Source organism: Ursus maritimus, unplaced genomic scaffold (genome assembly GCF_017311325.1).
Source record: "Ursus maritimus isolate PB19 unplaced genomic scaffold, ASM1731132v1 scaffold_14, whole genome shotgun sequence".
Classification (NCBI taxonomy): domain Eukaryota; kingdom Metazoa; phylum Chordata; class Mammalia; order Carnivora; family Ursidae; genus Ursus; species Ursus maritimus.
This window is the reverse complement of record NW_024423786.1, coordinates 43,697,053-43,713,745: the sequence shown is the minus strand read 5'-3', so window position 1 is coordinate 43,713,745 and position 16,693 is coordinate 43,697,053. Positions and strand designations below refer to the sequence as shown.

At 53.9% G+C, this 16,693-nt stretch overlaps 1 protein-coding gene across 7 annotated transcripts in view; it reads right to left on the bottom strand.

Annotated features, from left to right (window-relative positions):
* Positions 1 to 9,154: 9,154 nt before the first annotated feature.
* Positions 9,155 to 16,693, bottom strand: part of SUGP2 (SURP and G-patch domain containing 2) — a 34,911-nt gene continuing 27,372 nt past the window's right edge. For 6 of the 7 annotated variants that reach the window (XM_040628966.1, XM_040628969.1, XM_040628970.1 and 3 more), the window contains 4 exons: positions 15,879 to 15,940; positions 12,776 to 12,912; positions 11,962 to 12,082; positions 9,155 to 9,423 (listed from right to left, as the gene is read on the bottom strand). In XM_040628966.1, the coding sequence (XP_040484900.1) occupies positions 11,962 to 12,082; positions 12,776 to 12,912; positions 15,879 to 15,940 (320 nt within the window). In that variant the 3' untranslated portion in view covers positions 9,155 to 9,423. Of the gene's footprint in view, positions 9,424 to 11,319; positions 11,413 to 11,961; positions 12,083 to 12,775; positions 12,913 to 15,878; positions 15,941 to 16,693 lie in introns of all 7 variants that reach the window. The other variant, XR_005834578.1, reaches the window with a different exon arrangement.

The following is a 16,693-nucleotide window of genomic DNA, read 5'->3' as shown; positions in this document are numbered from 1 at the left end:
GCGTGGATCCCGTAGATCCCGTCGTCACTCCAAGAAGCCCTTCCCTTGCACTCTCCGTGTGGGTTTTGTGTTCTGCAACCCCAGAATGGCCTTTGACTGTTCACTGAGTGCAAGATGCTTCCTTCCTATGACCCATTTTGCAGATGAGGAAACTGAGAAGGGTGAGAACGCATATTAGGGTTCGGCAGTGGGGGACTCCCGGGGTCTTCCCCTGGCCCGATGATGGCGATTTTGAAGCTGGAAGTGTGTGCAAGGGTGAATGTGCCAGGACAAAAGCAGCTGAGATGACTCTACCTCAGGGGTGAAGTTCTGGGTTTGGATCCCGGCTCTACCCACTTGCAGGGTATGTTCTGTTCCCTCTGGGATCAACATCTTAGCGTGTATAGGCTTCTCCCTTCTCAGCTAGGGCACCCAGGCCCTGCCAATCAGTTTACTGTGGCCCTTTGGTCACTGTGATTGGTTCAGAGACAGTCATATGCCCCAGGCTGTGTCAGTAAGATGCGATCCTGAATGCTTCCTCTAAAGCTCTCAGACACCAGAGCTTTCGCAATGTTGCTTGAGCGGATAAGGGTCAGTTCAGAGTTGCTGGCTGCCATCTAGCCTGGGAATGGAGCTGACACAGGACAGCAGAGCCAAGAGATGGAGAAAGATGCTGCCCCGTGAGATGGGTTAAGTCCCTTGATCCAGCTGAGCCTGAAGCCATCATTTTCAATCCCATTAACCAATTAGTTCCCTTTTGGTGTTATGCAGCCAAGAGTTCCCACGGATATAACCTTTATTAATGGTGTGATCAAGACTGTTAAATAACCTCTCTGGGACTCAGTTTCTTCGTCTGTAAAACAGGTTGTGTTTGTCTAAGATGAAAGGAGCATGTGTGGTGAGCGCTGTGCCTGATGTTATAAAACATCCGATGTCATCAAGAACATGCCCAGCTCAACTAGGCTCCTGTTTACTCAGATACTGGAAAGTTTTCTGAGGGACACAGCCGAGCCCAGCCATCCCCGCCCACTGCAATAATCCACCAAGAACGCCGAAGACCAGAGGATGGAATGAGTGGACATCTCAGGTCTGGGCTCCGGGGCAGTGGTCACACAATGGCTGTTCCGACACAGCCTCACTGAACAGAGGCATCAGTGCACCGACGGAACTGCTTGGAAAATCCTTCCTCGTGAACGCACGGGTCGTTTTGCCAAGCAGCTGTCCAGTACACAGGGTCTGAGGCTCTGTTTCTCTTGGCCCACTCTGGGGCAGGAGTGGCTTGTACATGGGACTGGAGGACATGACACCCTCCACCCTGGCCTCCAGCACCTGTGGCCTGCCCCGGGAGTGGAGCCTCAGACAGGATTTGCGGGTGAGTGATTTTTAAAGAAAGCTCCCAGGCAGACCGGGGTGGGGAGTTTGTGAAGTCGGTGGAGGGAGGGGAGACTAAGTAAGGGGGTGCCTCCAGCGGAATTCCTTAGGCTCTGTCCCTGCTGGGTGGTCTGGAAATGCTTCCTGCTTGAGGGGAAGGCAGCTGGGGTATTCGTACCCCCACACCAACTGGGCCGGGCTGCCCTGGGGATGTCAATTCTAGCCCAGGGCAACCCCCCACCCAATCACACAGCCTGAGAGAGGATTTGCGGGTGAATGATTTCTAAAGAAAGCTCCCAGGCAGACTGGGGTGGGGAGTTTGTGGGGAAGGTGGAGGGAGGGAAGACTAAGTAAGGGGGCGCCTCCAGCAGAGTTCCTTGGGCTGTTAAGTGGGGTCGGGATCCAGGGGTGGGGATGGCGCCCACTTCCATTCCTGCCTTTCCAGGTTGTTCTTTTAAAAGTATAAATTGAGGGGGTCAGACACAAAAGGTCACATGGTGTGTGATCCTATTGATATGAACCGTCCAGAACAGGCAAATCCACAGAGACAGAAGGCAGATTAGTGGTTGCCAGGGGCTGGGAGGAGAGGGGGATGGGGAGTGATGGCTCATGGGCACAGGGGTTCTTTTAGGGGTGATAAAAATGTTGGGGAGTAACTACAGAGAGGTGATGATTGTACGATATTGTGAATGTACTAAATGCCGTGGGATTGTTCACTTTAAAATGGTCAATTTGATGTTATGTGAATTTTACCACAAGAAAAAAAGTATAAATAGGGCTATAACCCTGCTGTGCTCTGAAGCCTCCCATGGTTCCCCATTGCCTCAAAACATAGACTTATCTCTCACCCCCAAACCCCCCAAATCTTGACTCCCTCCTTCCTCTCCCTCCTCTTCCCACAGCAGGCTCATTTGTACCTCAGGGCCTTTGCACATGCCATTCCCTCTGCCCTGCATGACCTTATTTATCCTTCAGATCTCTCATGACGTGTCCCCTCCCAGACTGGGCCCCATGACTACCCTTTCTTTGTACCTTGGATGTTTCCTTCAAATCACTGACTGCAGCTGGTCATTTCATTGTGGTTTTAGAAGTTAGGTGGAAAGTTCCACCAGTTAGGTGTTCCTCAAATGCGTGGCAAATGAATGAATGAATGAATGAATGAATGAATCAACAGATAGATGAAGGAAGGCAACTGACAGACTCTGCCAGGGAGAAGCTGGAGCGACTTTCATGGCAGCCTACAGATGGAGGTCCTAAAAGGAAGCGACGCTTTATCCCCCAGTTGACATGGAAAGAGACTGTCTCCATTCAAATCTGGTGCTGTTTTCCTCAGAAAAGCACAGCTGTCTCCAAAACAAAGACCCACAATTGCTGGCAGCAATTTTTACTTCCTTTGAATATTCTTCAATGGATTTTCTTTCCAAACTGCACAGGCGTGCATTCGTGGTGCGGGGTGGGGGAGTGTGGGGGGGGCAGGAAGAGCCCCTGCCCCGCCCTCACCCATTTCCCCAGGTTAGAAACCCAGTCTTGTCTTCCTGCTGCTCAAACACAGCCGAGCCTCGTTGTCTATGGGGGAATCTGTCCACATTGTACAAAATTTCTACAAAAATCACATCACACTTGGTAATGGGATTTTATCTCCTAGGATCTAACTGCTCTCGGTTAAACGCTCTATCACATTTCGCATCTGAAGTTCCCTTAATTTTTCCCTTCCTTCCCTCTATTTGCTCTGTCCCTAGGATTCCGCCAGCCCAAGCAAGCCTCCTGGAAGATCTGTGGATAGGCCGCACCCCCTGGCTTGACCTCAGTGGGTTTGCCCTTTGTGAGGGAGAGGAACAAGGCTTTTAAAGACACCGGCTCAGATGGGTTGGCCAAAAGGCTGGAGGAGGGCAGAACCCCTGTGGAAAACAGCTTGGCACTTCCTCAAAACACAGAGGTACCCCACGATCCAGCAATTCCACTCCTAGGTATAGACCCCAAAGAAGTGAAAACAGATGTTCACACAAATCCTTGTGCACCATGTTCACAGCTGCTCTGTTCACAATCGCCAGAAGGTAGAAACCGCCCACACGTCCATCAGTGGATGAGTGGATAAACCAAATGTGGTCCATTGTGCAGTGGCTGCAGTGGCACCTTATTCAGCTACAGAAAGGAATGAAGCTCGGACACACGCTACAACGTGGATGAACCTTGAAAACATTATGCTCCAAGAAGCCAGACACACAAAACCCACATGGTATGTGATTCTATCTATATGAAATGTCCAGAACAGGCAAACCCATAGATTTAGGAGGGAGATTAGTGGTTGCCAGGGGCTGGAGAGGGTAGGAGAAATAGGGAGTGACGGCTCATGCGCACATGGTGTCCTTTTGGGGTGATGGGAATGTTCTGGAACTGGACAGAGCTGCTGGTTGCACAACATGGGGAATGTACTACCCGCCACTGAATTGTTCCCTTTAAAGTGGTTAATTTTATGTTTACATGAATTAGAAACCAAAAAGTTGGGGTGATACCCACGGAAGCCAGCGGGCGGGGGGTTGGGGGGCGTCGTCCTCGCCAGCACAGGCAAGTGCTGGGTGTTAGCAGTTCTAACATTTAGCTGGGCTTGCAGTCAGCGGGCGGGTGCTGCTTCTTGGGCATTTACTGGCTGCCTGCATCGCTGTCCTCTGATTCCCTTACACGGAAACTCTTCTCGGCTGATGCTCCAGGATGGGAGGAATATCCTTATTCTACGAATGAAGAAACTGAGGCACTAACGGGTGAAGGGAATTTTCCAAGGTCCCCCCTTGTGGCCCTTCCACCACATCACAGGGTTTAGGTAGAGGCTTGGGCCCTTCATCTGTAGCAGGAGGAGCGAGCCGATGGTAAACCTCAGTGACAGGGCCACAGTGACTTAGGACAGTCATCCCGTGCCGCTAACATCTGTGAGCGGCGCAGTGTCCTGCCCTAGGTTCTCAGAGCCCCCTGGCAGAGATCCTACTACTTTCCCATTTTACAAACGAGGAGACGCAGGCTCAGAGAGGCGGGTCCCTCGCCGCAGGTCACAGTACGGTGAGGACATGTTAAGACAGAGTATTCCAAACCTCAAGTTCCGCTTTGCTCTGAGCCGCCTCTGGGCAAAAAAGCAAGTCACCGACACGTGGATGTTGAAATCTCGAAGGTGAAAGAAACCTCACGGCTCACAACCAGACTAGGAACTCCAGGAACCAGGGGTGGGGGGTGGGGGGGGGTGGCACTCCCCCAAGTCCGACCCGAGAAATCTCTGGAGAAAACTGGAGCAAAGCAAAGCTCAGCTCGCGAGGGCCCCTCCTGGGGTCTGAGGAAGTGGCTGGGGCCAGATGCAGAGCGGAGCTGAGATTCCTGGGAAGGTACAAGTTCCCAACCCCCTGGGCGTGTGCTTGGTGGGAAACAGAAACAGCGTCTACGCATGTGCCTGTGTGCACGTCTCTCCGCGTCTGCATACGTGCACGTCCTTGAGCTCGCACAAGCACACGTGTGTCTTTGGGTATGTGCATGCACGTGTGCCTACGTAGCTGTGCATGTGTGCACACGTGTGTGTGTGTCTGTGGGGAGCTTCAAAGCCAGGTAAGACCAAGCGGAAATCCTGGCGTTGAGTGTGGGTCTGGAGTCAGACTGTCCAGGGCCTCAGTTTCTCCATTGAGAAATGGACCAGCTTCTGCTGGATGCGAGGATTAGACTCCATGGGGACCAGCCACTCTCAGATTTGTCACAGTATACAGTCCGTGCTGTGGGCTCTGAAGTTGATGCCTGTGATATCCTTTGACTCTCAAAGCAAATCCAAGGCTGAGTTTATCGTCCACATTTTCATAGACACTTAATTTTCTGTCATTCTAAAATGATACAAGCAAAGACACCAAACCACACAGAAATGTATGCAGTAAATAGTGAAAACTCCACCCACGACCCAGCCCGCTTCCCAGAGGAACATCTGTTAATAGGTGGGTGTGGAGTTTTCCAGAATTCGTGACCACGCATTTACAGATTTGAGTTTGTATTTCTATTTCTATATAGTCCAATAAAATGGTGATGTAAATACTGTAAAGTGGGTTTCCACTTAACGGGGCGCCCTTGACCCCTCTAGCACACACCTCATTCTCCAATGTTACGGATGCAGGAAATGGAGTCCCTAGAGGGCATGGAGCTTGCGCAAGGTCGCCCGTTACACTCCCCCCCCACCCCCTGACAAGCTGAGACGCGACTAGAGTCTACCTGTCTGTCCCAAGGCGGGTCCCAACTAAGGATGGGACTTTAGACGTTGTACACAGTTCACTTCTTCACTGTCCTTTCATTGAACACTTCTTCGATGCAGTCCCCTGTGGAGGAGGCCCCAGCCCGGGTGCGACAGAGCCGGGGGACCTTAGCTCAGGGGGTCAGGGACAAGCCTGCGGAAGCCAGAGGGGCAGCCAGGCCTCTGTCTGGAGAGAGCAGGGTGGCAAGTGGGCCTTGGAGGTTGAATGGAGGTCCCACAGGCATGGTGGGGACCGGGGGCAGGGTGAAGCGTCACCCCCATTGTTGGCCAGCTGGGTGGCTTACGAGCCTCCTCCGTACTTGACGTTCATAAGTAGGAACTGATACCCGACTCTGGGGCTAAGTTGTTAAGTCCCAACCACTGGCTAGAAAGGTTGCTGCCTGTTGCAACACGGTGCCAGTCCCACCCAGATGGGGAAACTGAGGCTGGAGCAGGTGTGGAGACTTCGAAGGCTTTGAAAGCCGGCAGCCAGCCTCTTCCTCTTTCTAGGCCTCAGTTTCCCCATGTGTACAACAGCTAGCAGAGCGGTAGCTGGGCAGGAATCTGGCTCCAGCTCCAGCACTGTCACCCCCCCCCCCGCCGCAACTGACTCTCCATCCCCCAAACACACGGGAGTTGCACAATTTACCCCTCTCTGTCTGACCCTAGGCCTCAACCCCTCCTCTACGGAAGGGGGTTAATTTGGGGGTGTGACCCCGCCCTCCAGCTGGCAGGGGAGCGGGGCCTGGGTGCACCGTGACTAGGCTTGGGGATCCTCCTGCACAAGGTCGCTTCCCAGGAGGCGACACAGCCTTAAAATGAGGACCAGACCCTCTAAACCCTCTCTCCGTGAACAGTCCTGGATTACTGCTTTGAACTCTGCAAGCCCAAGGCCTCATCTCCCTGGAAGGAAACCAAGGTTCAGAAAGTCCTACTGCTCACCAGGGGTGGGGAGGGTTGGCTGTGGCCTCCTCCCTGCCGGCCCATCTCTGGCCTTCAAGACTCACCCCCGTGGGTGGACACCAGGCAGTCACTGGACAGAAGGGGACATCAAGACCTGGAGGGACAAACAAGGTCACCTGCAGGAAGGTCAAGGTTGGGGGGCTCAGAGTGGGGGGAATCTGGAGGAAGCAGAAAGGGGTGGCAGCTGGGTCGCATCTGGAGCAGAGCATGGAGACAGGGTCTGGAGGGGTCAGGGCCCATGCTCTGTGTTACAGTCCACCTCCAGGGCAGAGCCTGCCTCTTCCAGGGACCGCAGCCCCCCACATCCTGGACAGGCAGGCAAAACTGGGGAAAACTGGGGTGCTAACAGGGTCACACCAAAAATCGCATGGCACAATAATGTTGTGGAGGGAGGCAGTGAGGTGGGGAGATTCCAGGAGCTCGCCGTGGTCCCAGAAATGCCATTTTCTAGGGCTTTATCCACAGATAAATGGGATGTAGGAGCCAAGGCTTGGGAACAACTCAAATGCCTCTTGGCGGGGAACTTAAATAGCCCATTACATACATATGTAAATTCTCTGGGGAAAAAAATTTAAAAAAAATTTTTTTAAGGATTTTATTTATTTGTCAGAGAGAGAGAGAACACAAGCAGGGGGAGTGGCAGGCAGAGGGAGAAGCAGGCTCCCCACTGGCAGGGAGCCCAATGCGGGACTCGATCCTAGGACCCCAGGATCATGACCTGAGCTGAAGGCAGACGCTTAACAGACTGAGCCACCCAGCCGCCCCTCTGGGGAACATTCTGAAGTGAAAAAAAAGCAATAGGCAGATGAGAATGTGCAGAATTTGCATTTTAAAGAACGGTTATACCTAAAATATGCCCGAATACACAACTGTCTACACATATGGGACCTGAGTGCTGAGGGTCAGGGAGACATTTTTCCACAGAACACACTTCTGTATCTTTTGATTTTGGCCAGGTGTTACTTACTCACAAACAGTACTAGAAAGTTTTACTCCCGTGAAGAAACATGGAGCCCCCCAGTCGCATGAGGACATGAGTCTCCAGGCAGCATATCTGGTATCTTATTTTAAGAAGTTTTGATCCGATATTATTTTATACTTCATTTTTATGGGGAGTGGGGAGGGGCAACTTCTGTGCTTCACTCTGCCCACACCTGCGTTCATCTTTTACAAAGAAAGTGTACACGTGTTGGTTGAACGTGCATGTTTGCACGGATTTCGCATCGTTACGTACGGCTACTTGCGACCACGCACAGCGAAAGCTCGTTTTAAACCACAAGCTGCTTTCAGTGTCCAGCGCGCCTTCTGTTTCTCAGGGCCCTGGGAGAATCCAGGCTTCCAGGAAAGGATGCCGGGGAGAAGAAGGAAAGGGGAGGGGCCCTCCAGGCAGAGAAAGGCGTATTTCAGTCCCAGTTAGCGCTAAACAAGAGAGCAGAGGAAACCTTACCTGCCGAACTAGAAGAAATCTTCCCCAGATCGCAGAGCAGAAACAAAACCCGAGGTCAAAGCCTAGATGGGTGCCCCGGCCGGAGACTCTTACTCCATGTGTCCTCATCTAAGCGACCTTCATCAGCCCAGGGAGGTGACAAAAGGTGTCGGCCAGTTAGGGGCAGCTGCTGGCGAGCCATTCTGCTCACCCCCTACCTCCAGTCTCCTGAGAAGGGATGGGAGATGAGGTGGGCCGCTGCGGGTCCTGAGTGACTTTCTCAGGGCGGGCGCTGAAGCCCGCAGTCGCACACCGCCCTCTCGGGCTCTCATGAAGTGAAGGCAAGGGAAGGAGGTGCCCGACTGGCAACGGCTCCCGTCATGGTCAGATGGATCCCTGCCACTCCTGAGCGGCCTCCAGGACACAGCAGGGAGAAGGGAGGCCTGGGTTCCCACATTAGCTCCTACGGGGCCCAGCTTCATCTGCCCCTAACTGGCCAACAGACTCCCGAAACCCTTCCTGGGCCCCCTCTGCCCTGGGTCCAACAGCAGCCTGGCGCCTCGTTACCACTGTGCCCTCAGGTGGAAGCCCCTGCAGGCCTGGTACGTGCCTGCGGTAGCCCTTGCCCTCACCCCTTCCCCACAGGGCCAGCTGTCGGTGGAGGAAATCAGACGCGGAGGGGGGCAGCACATGGGAATAGCAGGGAGCTGTGAAGATGCCCCACAGGCAGGCCTCTTCAGTCAGGGAGAGGCCTGGGTGGCCCTGTGTTTAACGCTTGACAGCTGGAGCCCCGACCCTGGGAGCGGGTCAACCCTTGAGGGGGGGCAGGTGAGCCATCAGCAGTAAGGCAGGTGTCCCCGACGCTCTCAAAGGTGGGTTTTCATACCCAGCAGTAACCCCCCAGTCAGAAGGGGGTATATCCCCCCCCCCACCCCCACCCCCGTGGTTGGCACTGGTTCCTACCTGTTCTCTGGCACCTCCAGGCTTTCCCAGCAACTAAACAGGCCCCCTGGCTGGGGCGAGCAGGCAGAGAGGCCTGGCGGGCAGAGGGCACACTGGAAGGCTGCAGTGTGTCCAACCTGGTTCCCTGGAGGTACCCCAACATCTGTCACGTGGTCCCCAACCCACCACATTTTCAAAACACATCAACAGAGACCATGGAAAACTGGGTTTCCTCTACATTTATTGCAACTGCTAAATGATTAACAACATTCACAACTTCTTAGATTAAAAAAAAAAAAGAAAAAGAAAAAAAAACCCAAAAACTTCCATTTTGTAACATCACAAATGTCTTCTAGGTTTTACCAAGGACCAAAAACGCTAAAATTCTCTATATGATTTCCAGTGATGGAAACAAGCCAGAGACAGTAAGCACCCAAAGTGGTGAGTTAGCACTTTCCGGATGCCTGTCGTCCTCATGGAAGAGACCCTGGAACTAGAATGACAGAAAAGACACTGTGACTTCGACAAGGCTATGCAACCACACATCGCGCTCGCACGCACACTCCCTGCGGTCAGCCTTTGCCAGAGACAGCAAGGGCGAGCGCAGAGGGCTGTGCGCCCTGGTCCTTAGCCAACAGCCGGCATGAGGACGCACCACCAGGCTCCGCCCCGGCTCCCATGTCGCCAACCCCATAGGAAAAGCATCACCTGAGTGCTCAGAGGACTTTCCAGGATCAAGAAGGAGGTGTTTCCTTTGACGTTTGCCAAAGGCTCCCAGGGTCAGCTCAAAGTGGGATGTCCCCAGAAGGAAGAGTGGCAGGAGGCTGCGGGGACAGGACTTATACCCTGGGAATTCCTAAAGCATTTTACTTACAGACAAAAGCAGAGAGAGCCAAGAGCGAATATACTAGCACAAAGTGAATATGATGGTCAGAGCTATCTATGCTGCAGGGAAAGAGCGAGAACATATTTGGGGCGTGCACGTCTTGCTCAGGGCCAATTGGCACTCTGTGAAAGGCCCGAGAGGACCAAGGCCCTGTTCTCAGAGTTCCATCCATGTGCTCAACCCATGGCCAACAAGGAAAGCTACTGGAAGGATTAGGAGAGAAAGGAGAGGAACCCCTACAGCTGTGGTTCCCCTATACCACACCACCCCTGCAGGCTGCTTCAACTTTGCTGAGGCACCTCCACGGTCTTGCTGGCCATAAAGATCTGCCGGCTGCCCACACCAACAGGAGCAACCAGAAGCAAGGAGAGTCTGGAGGCTCCGCCTGACATGAAGAGACACAGCACAGGCCTGTGACGGTGGGTGTGGGCCCCACAAGACGGAGCCCGAGGAGCCTGGGACAATAGTTGGGGCCTGTGGCTTTAAGAAAGGGAAGACTGTCCAACAGGGTAACTCACTGCTGTGCACCCCCCGCCCCGTTCTCCCTCCCCTCACCAGCTTGCAGTGTCAGCAGGATGCCAAGGTTCCCAGATCTGAGCACGTATTTAAAACTTCCACACTGCTGCTTTACGAGAAAGGCCTGAGATCCCCACAGCCTGAGAACTTCGCACGTAGCTGCAAGGAGAGCGCGCCGGGAGAAGATGGAAGGGCAGCCATCACGCGCCTAGAAATAGCAAGCAGCTGCGAGCCCGCCCCAAGAGGACGCTTTCTGTTCTGTACAAAGGCCCTGATAACACAATTCTTCACCATGCCGCGCAAGCCAGAAATGAAGCCTCTTGAAGAGTTTACAGTCCCACCCCCTGGTAGAAGAGACTCCATATGTGGTTTTTAAAAAAGCAAACTGCAGCTTGTGGATTCTAGGGAGACATGTGAATTTGAGGGAAGTTTCATCAACGTAATGATTACTCCCCACCAAATACAGCTCTATTATCCTGTCACTAAACTTCCATTACGTCTCTTGGGAGGCATTTAAGAGCCGAGGCTCCGTAAATAACACGTTCGTGGAATCAAGTATCTTGTTCAAAGAACGCCCGTGCTCTAACCCGCAGGCTGTGTACCAGGGCGGACTCCGCTAATACCGAATCACAGCCCCTATTCACAGCCTGGAAGCAACGAAAAGCCGCCGTCTGTCATCATTCTGGCATCAAGTGTGCTAAGAGAGTACCTCTGAGAGCGAGGTTCCCTGGGATGGGAGACCCGACTAGAGCTGGTTCCTGAGCACGAATAGGGCACCGGGGCTTCCAAGGGCAGCGTCACCTTCCAAGGAGGAACCAGGAAAGACACGCAGGAGACTGGCTGCCACAAGCATTCAGAAGAGGGCGGAAGGGCAAAAGCAGACCAGAAATGGTGCATTCTTTTTTCCTTTGAGAAGAAGAAAAGCCAGCGGAACCTCCACACCAGAGCTGCAGAGACGCTCGTCTCTCTAGAACACACCAAACCTACTTGGGCACTGGCTCCAGGGCAGATCCGGGGCAGAGGTGGTGCTTTAAGAGTAATTGCTGCTTCGAGCCTTATTTTTCTCACCAATGGTTTCATCTATTCAGGGAGAGAATGGTTTTGTTCAACACTGAATTGGAAATTACAGGTGGGGAAGGCAGCTACAAAGAGAGGAGAAAGAAGGGGATGTTTATATAGGCCCAAGGCCCTTGAGAAGGAAAAGGACTTGAAGACGTTCAGAAAAGGGATGTGGCAAAGCAGCTGGCCTGTGCAGTGCCGGCTTCCAGATCGCCCTCACCCTCGAGGGGCACCAGGCCACTCCCGGGCAGCCTCTCCCCAGGACGGCCATGTGCCGTTGAGCCCAGGAGCCCTGCACCAATGCCTGCTGTCGGGCTGCACGCTTGCGAGCGCGGGGCTCGCTCCTTCAACCAAACCTGGAAGGTGAGGGGTGGGGCACATCCACATCCAAACACTCCTTGTTACCCTCAGAGAATTTTCTCGTGTGTGTGTGTGTGTGTGTGCGCGCGCGCACGGTTTCAAGTTTGGTGTCTGGGGAAGGGGGAACTCCGATTTCTCTGGAGAAACCGTCTCTCCGCACCAGTACGTCAGCTTAGGCAGAACGCCACACGCGCCGGCTCCCACACATACCTATTTGTTGGCCCGTTTGTGTCTGTACATCTGCATCATCCTCTGACGGAACACGTCAAATGTGTCTTCCTTGCGCTCCTGCCCGTCCGCACCTAACCCCTCCCCTTCCGACGCAGTTCCCCTAGGAGCAAAACGGAGAGTTAGCCGCACCCGGGCACCGAGCCCGGCCACCAGGGGACTGGACACGGCACAAGCAGCGTGGGACGGAGGCACGTGGGACACACAACAGGGACAAAGGAGAGGGAAAGTGAAGACACGATTCACAGCGCGGAACAAGGGGTACTCACCTGCGCAGGTGTGCGGACTTTCTGAGGCGCGTGCTCAGAAGCCCGATCACAGCAGAAAGCCTCCCCCAGCAGGTGGGAAGCTCAGTTTAAATGAAATGCCTGCTGGATGTTAACGGGGCCTAACAAACTCTGGGCTGTGCTCTCCCACCCTGCCTAGCTGGCTTATGGGTTCCCGGAAAAGGGAAAGTGGTTTTTATCCTAACTACCTGGAATTACCATTCAGCTTTGATGACAGTAAGGAAATGTGTCTAAAATGCCAGGGGCCAAGAAGCCATCTAAACCGTCTGTGCCAGTGCAGCAAGGAGCCTGTACGCACACCTGCATATATAAATGATCTGCTTCTCCCCTCATCTCAAGACTCCCTTTGTCAGGGAAAAAAACCCTGCCAGCTTTAAGCCATGTTTACCATGAGGGGAGCCAAGAAATCAGGCGGCAAATTAAAGAACTCAGGACCAGAATCCCAAAGCACGCTTCTCCCCAAGCACGCTGTCCATCCCCACCCCTGGCCCCAAGCGCCTGCTGCGTACACGCTGACGGGCTCCCTGATGCCCTTCCCACAGGAGCCCAGGCCGTGGCCCTCCTTCCAGCCCATCTTCTGCAGCATCTGGAATCCCAGGTTCTTGTCAGTCAGCTTCTGCTGGGCGAAGTCAAAGTCCTTGGGTTTCTGAGGAGAGAGAAGAGTATGGCAAGTGGTCTGCAGCAAAGCTCCCAGAGCAAGGCTCTGCCCATGCTGCACCTGACACGTTCCAGCATCCCCCCCCCCCCCAACTGTCTCTAATTCCAGACACTGGGATGAAGTCATGGGCCGTTTCCCAGTTCCCAACATTCCCTGGGTGGGTTGGAGCTTCTAAAAGTGGGGAGTCAAGAGATGCCCCACAGAACCAAGCCAGACCAGCCTCTCAGGCCCCAGTGTGACTGCACCCACTGTGGTGCTAAAACTATGAGGAAAACCCCAGGAGGAGCTGGGGGTTCCTGGGGCCAAGGGGTTAGCAGGAAGAGCCCTAAGCGGTGGTGACCTGTGATGACCAGAAAGTACCCCCCAGGCTGGGGGTAACCAGGGCACAGGCTTGAGGCAGGAAGGCCCCTAGTGTGCAACAGTCAGAAGGGAGGCAAGGCTGACGCAGGGGTGAGGCAGAAGGGGGCTGAACAGGCCATGAACCTACTGTAGAGAGAGACTGTGTGGAAAACTGTCTCGCAGGGTCCTCCCTACTCCCCCACTCCATTCTGAATACTCTCTGTGGACTTCTAGAACTCTGAGTAGTGACCCCATCCTGGAAGCCTCTCTGGCCACCCTTAGACATTGCTCAACAAACCTGAATGATTTGTCTGTCTGCCCAGCTGCTCCTTCCGAGGTCTGGGAGCTCCCCAAGGGCAGAGACTGGGTTTTACTGGGACTCTGGGGTCCATGTCTAGCACAAAGCAGACCTCGCTGAGAGGCGGTACAGCTGGGAAGAATGCGGCTTGAGAAAGACTCTACAGGTAGAGGAGCAAGAAGCCCTGGAGAAGATGTGGGCTCCAGAGCCGGCTGTGTGAACAGAGGTTAAAAGGCCCAGGGAGCCTCTGGAGAAAGAGCCTGCCCAGTGAGAGCAGAAAATATTTCCATTTATGGGCTGCCTGGGTGGCTCAGTGAAGCGTCTGCCTTCAGCTCAGGTCAGGACCCTAGGGTTCTGCGACTGAGCCCCACATTGGGCTCTCTGCTCCACAGGGAGCCTGCTTCTCCCTCTCCCTCTGCCTGCTGCTTCCCCTGCTTATGCGCGCGTGCTCTCTCTGCCAAATAAATAAATAAAATCTTAAAAAAAGAAAATCTTTCCACTTAACTCATGAATATTCATAAGTACCCACTGTCCCTACCACCTGAGCCTATTTTTAAAAGACATTTACTAAACACTGAGGACAGCCCGGGTAGGCTGAGAAGGCTGCGTGTACTTCTGGGGAGAGGGCTCCTCCATCCTGATCAAGGCAGCTGATGCTGGGGGTAATGGTGAGGGTCCGAGGGTCTGAGCAGGAAGTGTGGGAGGGGAAGAGGGTGGGAAGGCAAGGGAGAGGCGGGCCACAGGTCCCCAAAGGGCAGATCCGCACCCCTTGGGGAAAGCTGCTCAGCTTGAGAAAGCTGGAAGCTCGTGGCCTGCAGTCACCCCCCGGAGAGACTGGAGCTTGCAGGACACAGCTGCACAGCGGGTGAACATGCACTTAGTTTCACTCGCAAGGCACCTCTGAACCACAGGGTAGGCGAGACTGCCCCATGTCACAGATGTACAAATGGAGACTCGGGAATTACATGCCAAGATTACGTGGCCAGGCTGAGCCTCAGCTCACCCAGACCACCAGTCGGGCCACCAGATGCCAGCACAAATTCAAACTGGGCACATCAGTTAGGACCATGAACTTTAGGCCCAGAAAAGTCCCTCCTCCCTGCTGTAACTGGGGTTACACCAACACGTCTTCCGGCCGCTGAGACCGACAGTGCACTCAAACAGGTGTCTACCACTACCACACAGGCTTTCCTCACCACCCCACACCAGCAGAGACCTCACCTGGCTCCTGGCTCACCTTCCTGACCTCTAATGACCTGGGATGTCCCCACATATGTCCTAGGTGACTTTGCCCAGCCTTATCTGCCCCCACATGTCCACCTAGCTGTCTGGAGTGCACTCCATCTCCCTGATGACCTGCCGTCCCCCCCCCCCCCCCCCCCCCCCAGGGGCTCGCCATTTCAGTCCGTGGCAGCTCCATCCTGCTAACTGCCCGGGAAGACAACCGTGGAGGTGCCCTGGACTCTGGGCTTTGGCTATTCCACACACAATCCATCGGCAAGTCCCACCGACGGCATCTTCACCCTCCCGGTCCCTGGCTCTCCCAGCCTCCCCGCCAACAGGCTGCTCTCAGCACAGTAGCCACAGCAGCCATGTCTTCCCTCCAAACTACCACCACGGGTCCCGGAGGGCCTCCCCCAGAGAAGGAGCCTCATCTGTCTACAGGCCCTATGACCTGGGGCCTCACCACCTTTATTTCCTCACCTCCCCACCCCTATCTGGGTGCCACAAAAGGCTACCTGTTGACACAAGACCACCCTGGGGTCTCTCCCAGGCCTCCCTGAATAAATGACATCCCCAACCCCACATTATTCCCCATTTCCCCTCGACCTGCTTCTCCGCACCCACGGCACGCGGGCCACAAGAGTCTCACACATTCCTGTCACTGTTGGCCCTGCCTGCTGCTGCCATCAAGTGGGCAGACGGGGCCTGGCACATAGGCGTCTGCCAGTTAACGCACGTGTGTGCACACACCCATCCACACACTGCCTTGGCTCACTAGCAGAGCGCTCTTTAACCATTAGTACAGTCCGCTAAATCTGAACTTCTCAAGGGCCAGAACATTACTTTGCTCATCTCTACCAACACAGGCCTGCATCAGGCCTCGCCTATTTGTTAAATAAACTAATTACTACCCTCTTGTGCTTCAGGCAACGCACAACAGTTTCAAAAAATTCCTGAGAAAAAGGCTGCTTGTTATGCTTTATATACTATGCCAGTCTGAAGTACGAGTATACCTTAGTTACGAGCCAACGTCCTTTAAAACTCTGACAATTCCAACTGACTACGTCATGCATGAGAAGTCAGTCATGCTCACCTTCTTTTTGGACACCGGACGACCCCGAGGTCTGTCGTAGGCGATGCGAACTGGTTCATGAACTGGAAGACACAAGAAACGTATCTGTACACATACACATATTTTCTCCAAATTGCTCAGAAGACGAGAGGGCTGCAGTTCAGGCTCACAGCCCTTCTGCTGACAGAAGGTAGCCACCAGCTCGCCAGGGCGCCTCTCAGGAATCACGGGCCCCACAAACACAGAGGCGGGAACACGCAGGCCCGACTGAGGGCTGCTTGACGGGGAAGAGTCTACGTGAACGTATGACTTCCCATGTGTACGACAAAGGGCTCAATGCATGGATCATTTTCCATGACTGCAAGAACACGTTTTGTTTCAACAAACAAACCACTTGCAATCTCCTGCTCTCCTAGTGTCTCTGCAACTGTTCCACTGATAGAGTTAAAATCCACATACGGTATAAAACCACCACGCTTCTCATACAGAGTGCTGAATCACATTATATTCTTATTTTTGATGAAGCAGAGATCAACAGGGCTGGGCTTTTTTCTCTCAACCACCCAAGGAACTGAGAGCTTCCAAAATAGAAAGAGCTCCACTTATCCCCCATGAGGGACATGAGGCATTCGGAGAGGCTGCCACCGTCAGCAGAAAGTTCTGAAGGACGTCCGAACTGGGTAGAACAGCTGGGAATCGGTGATACCACCAAGGTTTCCAAACGCGAACCACAGGACTGTTCCGTTAACTGAACTGATGCTCCTGGGGGTGAGTGCGACAGTGTCAACAGTGTAGAGCACACAGGTGAGACAAGATGGGGCGCCGTTCGCCACGAC